This window comes from Dermochelys coriacea, chromosome 6, assembly GCF_009764565.3.
Source record: "Dermochelys coriacea isolate rDerCor1 chromosome 6, rDerCor1.pri.v4, whole genome shotgun sequence".
Lineage (NCBI taxonomy): Eukaryota > Metazoa > Chordata > Testudines > Dermochelyidae > Dermochelys > Dermochelys coriacea.
The window spans coordinates 17,652,095-17,667,631 of NC_050073.1; the positions used below are offsets into that span (position 1 = coordinate 17,652,095).

Below are 15,537 nucleotides of genomic sequence, written 5' to 3' on the forward strand. Positions count from 1 at the left end.
TTTAATTACAACTGTGTAACTATTATAATAGCCTTGGAACTCCCTGTTGTAAAGTGATTTAATTTTGGGGGGATTCAGAACTGTATTCAAGAACTCAGGTGTCCTGTTTATACTTTAAATTCACTTCTGTGTAATGACAACAGTCTAACACAAATGCTGACTATGTGCAACAATAATACAAGATGTGCGGGAGATTCAAGTTCTTGTAAACACATGACTGCCTGCTAAGGCCCTGATTCTGCAAGGAGCACTATGTGGACACAGGCAGTGGAGTTTCTTACAGGTTTGGGATCTTTATTCTTTAGTGCAGATAATTTAATATCTACTCAGAGCCAGCGCCAAATTCTTCTCTACTACGTGGGAGCAACCACAATGAAATCAGTGGGGATGCACCCATTATCCCAGAATGATAAGTACTTCCATAGCCTGTAATGGGTTGTGCACTGAACACTTGTAGGGTTTTTTCTAAAACCCACCCCTAAAATAAGAGAGACAACTGGATTTATTAAATCTGTGCTTTCCCAGTGTAAACATCACTCTTTCCACACAGCTTAAAGAGATAAGAATGGGGGGAGGGGGGTGTTCTTTTAGAAATAGAAACATGCCGTCAGATGCTTAGAACTTAAATTCCTGTGTTATTTTGATTACTGGAATGAACTGAAAGCATGCTATACACCTATTCCACACTCAAAAGATACAGACCGTGTTGGTTTTTCATCTCACCAGTGCGATGAAAGGTTTGTCATTCTGTTTCTGAAGTCCAAACACACCTTACCCGACATCTTTCAGAACATGTCCCTCCCTATGTAGGTACACAAGTGTTCATCATACAGTCTTGGTCCAGCTCAGCTGATGTAAATTGGCATAGCTCCATAACCTGTCTTTCCAGTTTATACTAAATGAACAGCCAGCCTTTGGCCTCAATCCACATTAACCAAAATCTAGGGTTTGGGGAGAGAGTGAATGAGTAGCCTAGTGGTTAGGGCATCCACTTGTGTGGTGGGAGACTCAGGGTCCGGTCCCCCTGCTTCAGTCACTTTCCAATTTTTTATCCCTGGTGGAACAACTTCAACAGAAGAGACTGAGGGAGCCCCACCTCAGAAATCCCATACGTCAGTGGTTAAAGCACTAAAGAGGTAGAATCTGAACAGGGGTCTCCCTTTCTCCCACTCAGGCAGAGGAAGGACTTGAACAGCTGTGCTCAAACAACCTCCTCTGGCTGTTTTCTGCGGAGCAAGGCAGGTGCCTAACTCATTCCTGCAAGAAACCCCTTAGGCACCGGATTCCTCTCTGTGGATTATTAAGCAGATTGGTGCCTCCCTGCACCCCAGACTTCGATGCCTGCCGCTTATCTCAGAAAGGGGCAGGGCCTAGCGCACACCCCTGTTGTCAACATCTCCCATTGCCTAATTTAGGCAGCTCCCCACCTAGCATGCTAGCCTTTGTGGGTCACGTTCTAAGGCACCTCTTCTCTCCCCATGCACTGAATAGGGAGCCTAGGTGCCTAACTGAAGCTTTCTGGATCACAGTGTTGTTCCTGTGATTCCCCCCACCACCCCTCCGCTGTCCCTAAAAGTTAGGCACGGGGATGCTCAGTGTTGCACCACCTAAGTTCCTTTGTGGATCTGGGCCTTACTGTCTATGGCACAACTTCACAAGCTGCTGCTGCATTATATTCTCAGTCTTTTTGCTGCCTCACAGTCCTCTTATGTCTTGTCTCTTACATTTTTTTTTTCATTTGGCTAGGTCCAATACAACCTTAAATTTTCTTCCTAAAAAGCTTTGCTTCAGAGGGATAAAAGCATGTCTTTGTCTGAATAGCTGAGAAAACACTACAGACAGCTCTCAGGCCACAGACTGTATTAAGCGCAATATCAGAAGTAAGTTGCAAAAAGAAAAGGAGAACTTGTGGCACCTTAGAGACTAACAAATTTATTTGAGCATAAGCTTTCGTGAGCTACAGCTCACTTCATCAGATGCATTCAGTGGAAAATACAGTGGGGAGATGTGCATCCGATGAAGTGAGCTGTAGCTCACGAAAGCTTATGCTCTAATAAATTTGTTAGTCTCTAAGGTGCCACAAGTCCTCCTTTTCTTTTTGCGAATACAGACTAACACGGCTGCTATTCTGAAAGAAGTAAGTTGGAGAACTCTGTTTCCTTATGCTTATGGCTTTGGTTGTATTTCATAAGGGCTCTGTATACTAGTTTCTTGATACTGATGAGATCAGCCTCTAGGTTTTCTAACTAGCTAACTAAATACAGATTCTTCCTTACCTGTAGTCCCCAAATTAGCCACGTTTAGGTTGAGAGATTGAGCTAAGACTTCAATTTTGTAGCTAAGTACTTCATGTGCCTGTTGCATCTTCTAGTGTTTTGAGCTCATTCCTCCTCAGCACCTTCCACTTTCTTTTATTCCTAAAGCGCTAAGGTTTGTGGTGTTGAGGCGAGCATTAGCCTGTTCCAGTGCATTGTCCATTTGTGTGATCTCCTGACGGGTCATTTTCTGTGCTGATATCAACTCTCAGGATGGTTGATGTATCCAGGACCTTAGTTAGGACTCTGGTGCGGATAGGTTGTCTGATGTGCTGTATTTTTTTTTTTTTTTCTCCCCAGTGCTTGTTTACTGTGACTTACCATTCCCCCACCTTTTAGCATAAGGTCCAGTCTCTGACTGGAAGACTCAATTTGGAGTCATAAGGTAGGAAAGTCCAAGATTAAGCACAAACACAATGGGAGCCCAAGAGAAGCATGTCTTTTGAACTAGATCTGTGGTTTTTAAGAAATAAATCACTACTTCTATTGTAGGACCTACACAAACAGAGCTCTAGAGCTGCTGCTGCTTTTATCACACTACCTTGTGTTGCATCTGTCCTGAAAGAGAATACACTTGTGTCCCCAAGATGACTTTTTTTAAAGTGTGTGTAAAATAGGGCACTTGCTTAATATCATGGAAATTATGACTTGAAAAAGCCATTAGCTCATCTAATCCAGCCCCCCCCACTACTGTGCAGGATTGCTTTCTAAGGGAAGAGTACTTTTGAAAAAGTACCTGATGTATTTGACAGTGTCCCTTTAACCATGAAGCCTTAAACAATGTTTTTAATGCATTTTCCTAGATAATATGGCAGATGTGCAGAACATAAGCTATCCAACTGTGAAACACAAATGCCAAAACTAATCACTTAATGCCCTTTGCATTAGGATAAAGCATGTGTTTTAAAATACAACATTCTGCAGTTCTTCATTTGGAAAATTGTCAGTAATAAACTGAAAAGGAAGTTTAAACTATAAAGATTCCTGGGACTGATCAATATAGCTATAAACTTGGTAACTTTTTTATAGAAAATTGTTAAAGCCCAATGAAAGATACTGTGGCAAAACTGGACCACTGTATAGAGGCAGTTGTGCCCATAATAGTCCTAGTTATTAAACAGCACTCATCTAGAAACCAGATTTTGTTTAACCCAACTTTGCAGTTTTCTTTATGGGGAAAAAAAAATCCAGTTACTACTTACTCAGCAGCTGAGCTATATGTGCCAAGAAAGTGACTGTTGCCAAAGAATATGGTCTCCAAATTAGAGAATTATTGTATAATCTGCTCCAGTTTATCTTTTAGCAACATAGTGTAGCTATGAATTATGTCTGACATTTGCACGTAGGCTGAAGCTGCATTCTCAAGGGGAGTTCTGGGTATGCACACAATGCAGGACCTGTGCCTCTTACTCTTTGTGGGTGGTGAGGAGGGGAATTGTATGTGGAAACTAACTCAGGCAGTACAGATACAGGTACCACATGTTGGGAAGGGTGCAGTGAGAAAAGTATAGTCCTTCCTTTAGCTATAAGACTAAACTGATGTCTCTTCTGACAGCATCCAGAGGTTAAGGGGTAACTATCCTCCAGACTTGTGGTGGAAAGAGTCTTGCCTAACACTCACTCTAATAGCCAAGATTTATGTGAGAGTAACTGCTAGTGTTCAGTCCTGCAAGTTGTTGAATATTCTGGCCCTGATCCAGGAAAGCAGTTAAATACATATGTTACATTAAGATGTGAATAGTCCCATTGACTTCAATAGAACTGCTCATGTACTCTTAAGTTGAGGACCTGACTACATGCTTTGCTGAATCAGGTGGAGGGTGCTCAGCACCTTGCAGGATCAAGGCTATAGACCTCTGTCCTGCCAATACTAACATGCATGCTCAACTTCACTTAAGTTGTTAATTGGCTTTAGAGGGACAGCTCACAAGTTAAGCATGTAAGTGTGTGCAGGATCAGGCTATAATCGCTGCTCCCTTTGCTTTTTCACAGTCAATATTCTAACTAACTGAAGCATAGGTGCTCCCAAACTAAGTTCTAGTGAAGGTCATCTGCTTCATTCCCTGGGGTAGGAAATACCCCCTACTACCACTGACTGTGAAGAGGACTATCTGCTCTTACAAAATGACCTCTCTCCTCTTACATAGTAAGGAAAGTAGATACTATGTTGGAACTCAGAACTTCAGACCCAGCCTCTTCCCTGTACACTAGTGTAGACAACTGTTCAAGAGAAGGAACAATTTCTTTTCAGTATTGACTGGTGTTTTAACTTTAACACCAGGAATAAGGAATTTCAAGTTTAGTGGACACTAAAACCCTATCCAGCAACTGAAATTGGATTGGGGAAAGAAAAGGGATAACTAAATACAATTCTGTAATAATCATGAAACAACTTGGCTACATTTCATAAAAAAAACTTTATTAAATACTGTTACTGGGTGAAAATTTCTTAAAAGTACTGAAGGAAAGGGAAAAGAGGGAAGGAAAACTGCCTACTTGACTGTCAGGCTGCTGCAAAAAAAATCTTCCATCCGCATTTTAATTAAACTCCAATGCTGGACTGTAAGTGGATTTCATCTTTCAAATGCTTCCTTGGAAGAGATTAGTGGCTGGGGCAGTATTGTGGCTGGAAAGTGAAATCCTTCATTGGCTGGTGTATGAATGGCTTGCATCTCTCCATAACTCCTAAACAGTACAGTTAGAGGCCTGCTAGTGGTGCTTTTTTGGCCCATATGGCTGCAGTATGAAACCTTCCACCCACTGCTTATTTCTCCAGAGGGGCATAATTCAACAGCTTCTCAATCAGATCCACATGGGCTAGCAGCATGCGACGGCAACAGTATCTCTTCAATCCTAGAGCGTCCAGGGCATCCCTGACAATGAACAAATGACACAGTGAAAAAGCATTCCAGAACAGTAGCATTGAAAATGGTCCTAAGCAACATACTTGAGACTTTAAACTAGAGTGACAAGAGAAACATAGGGGTAGTCAGCACCTTTTAAGAACTCCTGCTCCGTCCTGGATGGGTATCTTTATTTCTGTTAATGTTCTTTTCCAGTGTTGTTGCTGAGCAGGATATGTAGCTGAAGCCTGCTCTTCCTGTCAGATTAAATCAATTAGGGGGTCCAACCCTTTCTGTGGAACTAAAGTTAAATACTGAATCAAACTGACATTGATATTTCCACCTTGTTCTTACAGGTGTAAATCTGACTCTGCCTAATTCCCATAGGGACACAATTAACTGCTTTTAGAAATCCAAAAGCTCTATGTATAGTTCAGAAGGATTCTCTCCACTATGAAAGACAATGTCAAACTCAACCCATGACAAGTCAGCTGAATGCAAGTTTTTCCAGCTAGGAAACCTGTTTTTAGACTTTATGGTTGTGAATGTGACTTTTAACTAAGCCCATGCAGCCTGTTTAGGCCCCATTTACATGATTATAACTGAGAAAGGGGACTTGGTTTCACCATTGTTGCAACTGGTAGCATAGAGGGGCACCTACTCTGGTTTAAAAATCTGGATGACCAAAGTTGACAGCCTGGTAACAGGATGCTGTTATAGTACAAGTTTCAAAACAGCATCCCCACTACTGTGATAAGTCTTAAACTGTCCAGGATTTTAAGCCAGTTACTTGGATATAGTTTGGTCACATCTATACTAATTAGGAACACTGCTACTGTTACAGTGGAAGAAAGGACAATTGTGTGGTTAAGGAACTTGAAAGATGTAGATTAGTTTTCCGGCTCAAACAATCTGCCAGTTTCCTATCTGTAAAACTGGGGATAATGCTTGCCTACCTCTGAGATGTTTAAGGGTCAATACATTAAAATACGAGGCACACCTATTGCAAAGATGAAGGCCAAAAGTTACCTGAAAAGAAGCATAGACAAGCCTGAAGCTATCTTTAATGGGTCACAAATATGAACTACCTCTGTTCATAAATGGGATGCTATAGGTGAAACAGATTTTCTAATAATTTAAGCATATGCAACTGCATATGTGAACTGGGTAATAAGGCAAATGGCTCAAACAATACACATGCTTAAAAGTGCCCTGTATTAGTTTCCATCTTTTACCTTCTCTTAAGTGATGCTAAATGTAATGACAAGTTTGGTCACTACATGAACCATATTCTACCCTCACTCACTGTACACATCTCCCAGTGGATGTAGGTAGCATCTGAACTTTGTAGCCCCAACCCATGGATCAATAATAAATGTAGTTCAATTTTCTTCAAAACTGGTTTATCCTCAGAATATATGGACTGAATCCTAGTAATCTTTAGACTTGCATTATTCAATGCTGTAATAATCCAGTATTTGATTCCCAAAATGAACTTAAAACAAAATTGTGACACTGTACAGGAGATTGAATGGGAAGAGCTGCTGTTTATGAACTCTTCGTAATGACTGAAAGAAGTCCAGGAAGCTTTTACGTTAACTGGATCTTGGTCAACTATTTGGGTGGATGTGATAAGGACTAAACAATGTTCTCAGAATCACAAGTTCCAGAAATTCTATTAAGTAAGCTAGTCCTTCCCCCTGTTGGCATAGGATTGTTCCTACAGTTTTTGCTAGTACTTTATTCAATTCATAGATACTAAGGTCAGAAGGGACCATTCTGATCATCTAGTCCGACCTCCTGCACAGCGCAGGCCACAGAATCTCACCCACCCACTCCTATGAAAAACCTCACCCATGTCTGAGCAATTGAAGTCCTTAAATCATGGTTCAAAGACTTCAAGGAGCAGAGAAGCCTCCCTCAAGTCAACCATGCCCCATGCTACAGAGGAAGGCGAAAAACCTCCAGGGCCTCTCCAATCTGCCCTGGAGGAAAATTCCTTCCCGACCCCAAATATGGCGATCAGCTAAACGCTGAGCATATGGGCAAGATTCACCAGCCAGATACCCAGGAAAGAATTTTCTATAGTAACTCAGATCCCATCCATCTAATATCCCATCTCAGGGGATTTGGCCTATTTACCCTGAATATTTAAAAATCAATTATTTACCAAAATCCCATTATCCCATCATACCATCTCCTCCATAAACTTATCGAGTAGAATCTTAAAGCCAGATAGATCTTTTGCCCCCACTGCTTCCCTTGGAAGGCTATTCCAAAACTTCACTCCTCTGATGGTTAAAAACCTTTGTCTGATTTCAAGTCTAAACTTCCTGGTGGCCAGTTTATACCCATTTGTTCTTGTGTCCACATTGGTGCTGAGGTTAAATAATTCCTCTCCCTCTCCTGTATTTATCCCTCTGATATATTTATGGAGAGCAATCATATCTCCCCTCAACCTTCTTTTAGTTAGGCTAAACAAGCCAAGCTCTTTAAGTCTCCTTTCATAAGACAAGTTTTCCATTCCTCGGATCATCCTAGTAGCCCTTCTCTGTACCTGCTCCAGTTTGAATTCGTCCTTTTTAAACATGGGAGACCAGAACTACACACAGTATTCTAGGTGAGGTCTCACCAGTGCCTTGTATAACGGTACTAAAACCTCCTTATCCCTACTGGAAATGCCTCTCCTGATGCATCCCAAAACCGCATTAGCTTTTTTCACAGCCATATCACATTGGCAGCTCATAGTCATCCTATGATCAACCAATACTCCAAGGTCCTTCTCCTCTTCCGTTACTTCTAATTGATGCGTCCCCAACTTATAACTAAAATTCTTGTTATTAATCCCTAAATGCATAATCTTACACTTCTCACTATTAAATTTCATCCTATTACTATTACTCCAGTTTACAAGGTAATCCAGATCCTCCTGTATAATATCTCGATCCTTCTCCGAATTGGCAATACCGCCCAGCTTTGTATCATCTGCAAACTTTATTAGCACACTCCCACTTTTTGTGCCAAGGTCAGTAATAAAAAGATTAAATAAGATTGGTCCCAAAACCGATCCCTGAGGAACTCCACTGGTAACCTCCCTCCAACCTGACAGTTCGCCTTTCAGTAGGACCCGTTGCAGTCTCCCCTTTAAAAAGAGATTAGGTTGGTTTGGCACGATCTACCTTTTGTAAAACCATGTTGTATTTTGTCCCATTTACCATTGACTTCAATGTCCTTAACTAATTTCTCCTTCAAAATTTTTTCCAGGACCTTGCATACTACAGATGTCAAACTAACTGGCCTGTAGTTTTTTCCTTTCTTAAAAATAGGAACTATATTAGCAATTCTCCAATCATTCAGTACTACTCCTGAGTTTACAGATTAATTAAAAATTCTTGCTAATGGGCTTGCAATTTCAGGTGCCAATTCCTTTAATATTCTTGGATGAAGATTATCTGGGCCCCCCGATTTAGTCCCATTAAGCTGTTTCAGTTTCGCTTCTACCTCTGATATGGTAATGTCTACCTCTATATCCTCCTTCCCATTTGTCATGCTACCATTATCCCCAAGATCCTCTTTAGCCTTATTAAAGACTGAGGCAAAGTATTTGTTTAGATATTGGGCTATGCCTAGATTATCTTTAACCTCCACTCCATCCTCAATGTTAAGCGGCCCCACTTCTTCCTTTTTAGTTTTCTTCTTATTTATATGGCTATAGAACCTTTTACTATTGGTTTTAATTCCCTTTGCAAGGTCCAACTCTACTCGACTTTTAGCCTGTCTCACTTGATCCCTACATGTTCTGACCTCAATTAGGTAGCTTTCCTTGCTGATCCCTCCCATCTTCCACTCCCTGTATGCTTTCTGCTTCTTCTTAATCACCTCTCTAAGATGCTTGCTCATCCAGCTTGGTCTACAACTCCTTCCTATGAATTTTTTCCCCTTTCTTGGGATACAGGCTTCCGATAGCTTCTGCAGTTTTGATTTAAAGTAATCCCAGGCCTCCTCTACCTTTAGATCCATAAGTTCTTCAGTCCAATCCACTTCCCTAACTAATTTCCTTAATTTTTGAAAGTCAGCCCTTTTGAATTCATTTTAAGGTTTTAAAGAGGGGGGCTTCAACAGCAAGTATGTTTTCCAGTGCAAAACAAGTATGTGCAGAAGTTACTCTTAAAGTAGTACATGAGACAGTTGTTATAGTAAATGCATGTTTTTGTGATAAGGGCACAGGAAGTGTGGTTTTCATGACTAATGCATCACACTGCATCTTCATACTTTTACAAAGCAGAACACTTTTCAAATGGGAAGACTAAGTCTGAGAAGTAACAGTTACTTTGGAAAATTCTGACCTCTCGAGTTATACTGTTCTGACAGTCAGAGCTGCAGAATACAAGAATGAGCTACAAGTTTATAAATCTTATACTGTATAGTTTCAGCTAAATCAGTACTCAGAAGCACCAGTTCCTTAGATGTTTCCCTCTCTTCTTCACCCTTCCACAAACTTGTGCTTATAAGAAAGGAAAGCATTTTTTTTAGTGAGACACCGTTTGCCACTACACCAGGGGTGGGAAAACTTTTTGGCCCATGGGTATGGAAATTGTATGGTGGGCCATGAATGCTCATGAAATTGGGTTTGGGGTGATGTCTCTGGCTGGGGGTTGGAGTGCAGAAGAGGGATCAGGCCTGGGGCAGGGAGTTGGGGCATGGGAGGGGGTCAGGGGTGCAGGCTCCAGGTGGCACTCAAGCAGCTCTTGGAAGCAGTGGCATGTCCACCCTCCAGCTCCTATGTGGAGGTGCGGCCAGGTGGTTCTGCGTGCTGTCCATCTGCAGGTATCGCCCCTGCAGCTCCCATTAGCTGCAGTTCCTGGCCAATGGGAGCTGCAGGGGTGGCACTTGGGTCGGGGCAGCGCGCGGAGCCCCCTAACTACCCCTAAGCATAGGAGCTGGAGGGAGGACATGCTGCTGCTCCGGGAGCCTCGGCACACGCGCTCAGAGCGGCCTCCAACCCCGCCCCCAGCTGGAGCGCAGGAGTAGGGCAAGCCCCAGACTCCACTCCCCAACGGGAGCTCGAGGACCAGATTAAACAGGTTGGAGGATCGGATGTGGCCCCGGGGCCGTAGTTTGCCCACCCCTGCACTACACATTGCTTTGAAACCTCAGATTGTTCCATTTTCCTAACTCATTTCTTAAGTTACAATAAGTAAATGTCAGATGCAACGGAAATCATCTGCCCAGACGATTGTCAGAAGGCTGCATACCATTACCTAAAATTGTATGCAATTTCATTGCTGTGGCACAGTAGAGAAGAGCTTGCAGAAACTCTCCTCACCTTAGGGGATATAGGAATCCATACAACGAAATGGTACAAAAAAAAAATCAATGTGTGCAGCTAGGGCATGCTCCGTTTCAGGCTGCATTTATCATTTGAGCTTCTTTGTAACTCTAAAGCTATGTCTATGCTACAGCTTATGTCAGCATAGCTTATGTTGCTCAGGGGTGTGAATAAACCACTCCCCTGAGTGACATAAGCGCCAGTGTGGAAAGCACTATGGCAGCAGGAAAGCTGCTACCACCACTCATGGGGGCTGGAGTAGTTAAGTTGCATCGGTGCAGCTGTGCCACTATAAGCTCTCTAGTGTAGCTGTAGCCTAAGTTTTAGTGCCAGAAGCATTACTTCTGATATTACAATGGTGTAACTCCACAAAGTTGAATTGCTTCTGATTTACACTAGTGAGCTCAGAACCAGGTCCACAATATGTCAAAACAATCCTATCAAGTCTCAAATGTACATTTCTGCCACATACCAATAGTTCATGGCTTTGGCATTTCTCTAAGTAGAGTTACTTAAACTAAAGACTGAAAAAACAAATACACTATCTAGGAACTGAATGGTCATTAGCAAGCTGCCACTGAAAACAGCCATGATAAATAGCTATTAAAATGAGCATTACAAAAAAAATTCTTAGACCCCTGCTCTGTATTGTTACTATAAGCTATAATTAACTCTATACAATGAAGCTACAGCACAAGTTGCCCTAATTTCCTTCTTGGACCTGCAGTATCTGAGCTCAACAACATCCATTGGTGTGATCTTTCTGGAAGGGCACTTACAAGTACGTACTCCAGGACAGCAATGGGATTTAGGAAAAGTAGTGACTGGGTCTCATGGCACATTCATCTAACACAACTGACAAATAAGAAATAAAATCTCAGTTATGAGATAAGACTTTTCTACAACCTTGGCAAGAAGCTCTGAAGAGGCTAAAGGGGTGGATTATGAATCCCTGTGTGTTTAAAGCTAGGCAAGGGAAGATTTTAGTTTTGTTTTTTTTAAAACTAATCTCAGCTTCATAGTGTGTCTGGTAAAGCTGGGAGTCTTAAATCCCAAACCTCATAGAAAACTGGATTTGTTATAAATTGCCTTAAAGGGAAACAGACTATGCAGAATAAACACTGGAAGTAGCAATACATAATGAATTGTCAAATGCACAATACATGATTTTTTCTGATCTGCCAATTGTACATAACAGTTGGTAAAAAATTACAAATGATTTATGTAATTTACTTTTAAATGACTTATGAAAGGAAAGCTTATTTCAGCGCACAGTGTTATGCTTCCTAATGTTCAAGCAGACACTTAGGATCTGTCTGGTGCATAATTGAGATTTATAGTGTGACTTGAGAGAAGTCTCCAAGTTACAGAATAATTCTAGTTCTTGGGCAACTCCAAGTAGACTGCTAAATGTGGAGTAGCGTTTCGGTTATCAACCAAAAATTGAGGGACAATTATGTGATTAATCATTTCATCTGAAGGATAGAACATACTCCCAAAAACCCCTCAGTCAGTTCTCAAAGATGACTAGCAAATTTGGGTGTCCAACCTGAGACACCTTAAAAGGGACTTGACTTTCATAAATTACGTGCTCTGGCACACAGCTCAAGTGGGTAGGTACCCAAAATTACTAGTTACTTTTGACAATCTTGGCCTCCACTTATAATCCCCTCCTCTTTCATGTATTTTCCAGTTGCAGTCCTGATGTAACAAACTGCTGGCAAAGTTGAATTCAGTTTATTTTCCCCCCTATAGTGTTCATCTAAGGGCATGGCTACACTAGCGAGTACACAGGGGCGCTAGTGACTGTAAATGTAGCTGCTCTACACCAATATGAGAGAGCTCTTCCACTGGCTTAACTACTCCTGCCCCCGTGAGTGGCAGTAGCTGTGTCGGCAGGAGAAGCTCTCCCGCTGTCCACATAGCGCTGTCCACACCAATGTTTATGTCGGTATAATTTATTTCGCTCAGGGGGTGGTTTATTCACACACTGAATACACTACAGCTTATGTTGGCATAACTTATGTCAGACAGCCTGAGATTGTTTGGGTCTTTACTCAAGCCTCTGATCATCCCTTTGGTGAGGTGATATAACAGCTTTTTTCTGCCTCTATGGTTGAAAGAACAGTGGTGTAGGCTTTGTGGTGAACCCTCTCCCCCTTCAGCTATTAGAAAAAGCGCTGGACAGAAAGGATAGTTTTTCTAAGTTGCTGAATGCTTACTGGCTTCAATAAGAGATGTGAATGCCCAGTATCCCTGAAAAATCAACTGGTGGGTGCCCTTGTTCAGTTTACAGACAAGACGTAGGGGGTAGGGCTGGTGAAAACTCCTATACCTCTGTGGGAAACTTAACAGGCAGGGAAAGCAGTCAAATGGCAAACTAGGGCCTGTGAATATTTACACACATACTTAACTTTAGGCACTACCCCAGTGAAGTCAAAGCATGAATACTGAGGACCTGTCTACACTACAAAATTAGGTCAACCTACAGCCACTGCAGCAATTAAATCGGCTGTTGGCATCCACGCTACCCTCCTTCTGCCAGTAGTGCACATCCTCACCGGGAGCGCTTACTCCAACTGCAGTGGGGCACTGACAGCTGAAGCAAGGGGCATTGTGTGCCCAGGGTGGGGATCACAGCAGGGAGCTTACCAGAAGTGAATTGGCATTCTTATCAGTTTCACGGCTGCTATTTCACATTTCTTCTCCAGCTCTCACCGAGACCAATGCCCTGCTGACAGTGCTGGGGGTGGGGGAAGACCTGTGAACCTGGTGGCCGACTGTCAGTGATGGGGCCGGATCTCCAGTGCCTATATAGACACTGGGCCACCCTAACTACATTGACCTAAGCACTACTTCTCTCATGAAGGTGATGTTATTAAGTCAATGTAGTGGGAAATTTACATCAGCAGAAGCACCATTGTAGTGTAGACAAAGACAGAGTTAGGTCAACGTAAGATGCCTTACATCAATCTACCTTTGTAGCATAGACCAAGTCTGGCTAAGTCTTTGCAAGATCAGGGCCAAGGCGCATAAAGAAATACTTACCCTTCTGTGTACTCTGCTTGCAGAAGGCCAAGATATGCCTCCCACTTATTTCCAACTATTTTGCCGCAGGTGAAGCATCTGACCGGGATAATCATTTTCTTGCAGTAACTGTCAAAACATTAACCAAATAACGTGCTTACCGCTTGCGTTTACATGTCGGAATGCATTTAATGCATCTATAATATATCACAATGGAAGTTTTTCACATAGGGCAAAAGGGAGGTGGGAACTCCAGGACTGCACCACAGCTGGAAGGGTCAGCACCCCCCCCAAGTATAAACATTCTCCTTTTGTTTATTTTAATGATACTACTGGATTGATTAACCTATTATTAGTATAGAGCAGCTGTACATTAGCCTTTCAGTTCAGATACTTATGTTTTGTTGCTTAGACGTTTCAGTCCACAAGCAGTTTTAACACAACCCCCCTGAGGCTTTGTCTGCACTTACCATAGCGTGCAGAGTACAGGCACTACACACCTAGCTCCGCACCGCCGTGAAAGGCAGGCTGTATCCCCATTTCTCACTGTGGTATGTATGTATGTACACAGGGCAGCGAAAGGCTCTGGCAGCTTCCCCGCTTCTGGAACATTTCCCTATTGCGGGAGAGGAAAGGCTCCGGCAGTGGGATGGTAAACTTGCTAAAAAGAGCCATGTAGGAGACACTTTGGGGCGCCTAAAGAGCCTGTGTGGGGCCCTTTAGAGTACATCTACAATGCCCATGCTACAGTGCGGCCACAGCAATGCTGTGACATGGGCAGCATAGGGTATGTCACGTTACAGCGCGGCCACCAAAGCGCTGTGACGTGGGGCAGCGTAGACACGCTTTATTGCTGGGGGAGAGCTCTCCTGGAGATAAAACACCCCCCCGCAATGATCAGTGGTAGTTTTATCGCCCAGATAAAGCGCTGCCTTTACTGGCGCTTTTCAGCGCTAAAACCTTTGTTGCTCAGGGGTGTGTTTTTTCACACCCCCTGAACAACTAAAGTTTTAGTGCTTAAAGTGGCATTGTTGATACAGCCTTACTCGTTTAAGCCGTTTACACTGGCGGTAGCTAGCGTGCCCTGCTAGACATACCTTGGATTAGAATTATTTTTTTAAAAAAGGGGGGGGGCGGCACGCGCAGCAGCTGAGTGGATCAAGTGCCCTTGAAGAGCAGCTCCGCGCTACAGCGGTGTTAGACCCAAGGGCGGGAGGCAGCTGCTGGGGGCTGGTTTGTTCAGCGTAGAAACAAGAAGGTTCACGGTGGGGGCCTGGGCTGCAGCGAGGTGCTATTTCGCTGGGCGGGTGGGGAAGCCCAGGCATGGGTTACCTAGGAAGGCGGGGCCATCTCCAGCCTTAAGAGGTTTTGGAAGGCCCGGCTTAGCTGGGATTGGCCCTGCTCTGAGCAGGGGGTTGCACTTGGGGGCGCTCCCAACCCTGATCTTCTCGGATTCCGCGGGACCCCCGGCCCTTTCGCTCCGCGCCGCTTCCCAAGAGCGCCTGGGCCCCCCTCCCCCCGGCCACTCACCACGCGGATGCGCTGGCCCAGGACCATCTCCCCGCCCCGCCCGGCCCCGCCTGCTGGGACGGCGCGCGCCGGGCGCGCTCGCTGCAGGCGGGGGATGATGCGGGGGGAGGGGGGCACTCGGGGCTCCCTGGCCAAGCACTGGGCGAACCGCGCGTGAAGCCGAAAGGGGCGGGGGCGGGGCGCGCGAAGAGACCCCGGTGGGTGTCTCCAAGGAAGGGGCGGGGGCTCCGGGCAGGGGAGCCGGTGCTGGGAAGCGGGCGGTGACGGAAAGAGGGACCCGGGTGGGGGCAGGGGCCCGCTCCGCCTCACAGCCCCCCCCCCCCGAGTCACTGGTTCCCTTTACCTCAGCAAGGCCTGCACCCCCACGCGCCGCTGCCACGGCTCCAACGGCAGTTGCCCCTCTCTGTCGGCTATACCACTATACCTGATTTGGTGGGGGGGGGGGAGAGCAGGCACAAGGCGCAATGCAACTGGTGGATAATAGCGATTTACG

General features: G+C 44.1%; 1 protein-coding gene across 3 annotated transcripts; it reads right to left on the bottom strand.

The window, feature by feature from the left end:
• Positions 1 to 2,608: 2,608 nt before the first annotated feature.
• On the bottom strand, positions 2,609 to 15,524 carry POLR2L (RNA polymerase II, I and III subunit L). Of its 3 annotated transcripts, none has more exons than XM_038405872.2 (3): positions 15,388 to 15,524; positions 13,536 to 13,643; positions 2,609 to 5,188 (listed from the first exon to the last, which is right to left on the bottom strand). In XM_038405872.2, exons 2-3 carry the CDS (start codon positions 13,628 to 13,630, stop codon positions 5,080 to 5,082), a joined length of 204 nt encoding a protein of 67 aa, XP_038261800.1. In that variant the 5' UTR covers positions 13,631 to 13,643; positions 15,388 to 15,524; the 3' UTR covers positions 2,609 to 5,079. The 3 variants fall into 3 exon arrangements, with proteins under 3 accessions (XP_038261800.1, XP_038261797.1, XP_038261798.1); XM_038405869.2 differs by lacking the exon at positions 15,388 to 15,524 and adding an exon at positions 15,045 to 15,187; XM_038405870.2 differs by lacking the exon at positions 15,388 to 15,524 and adding an exon at positions 13,985 to 14,324.
• Positions 15,525 to 15,537: the final 13 nt, after the last annotated feature.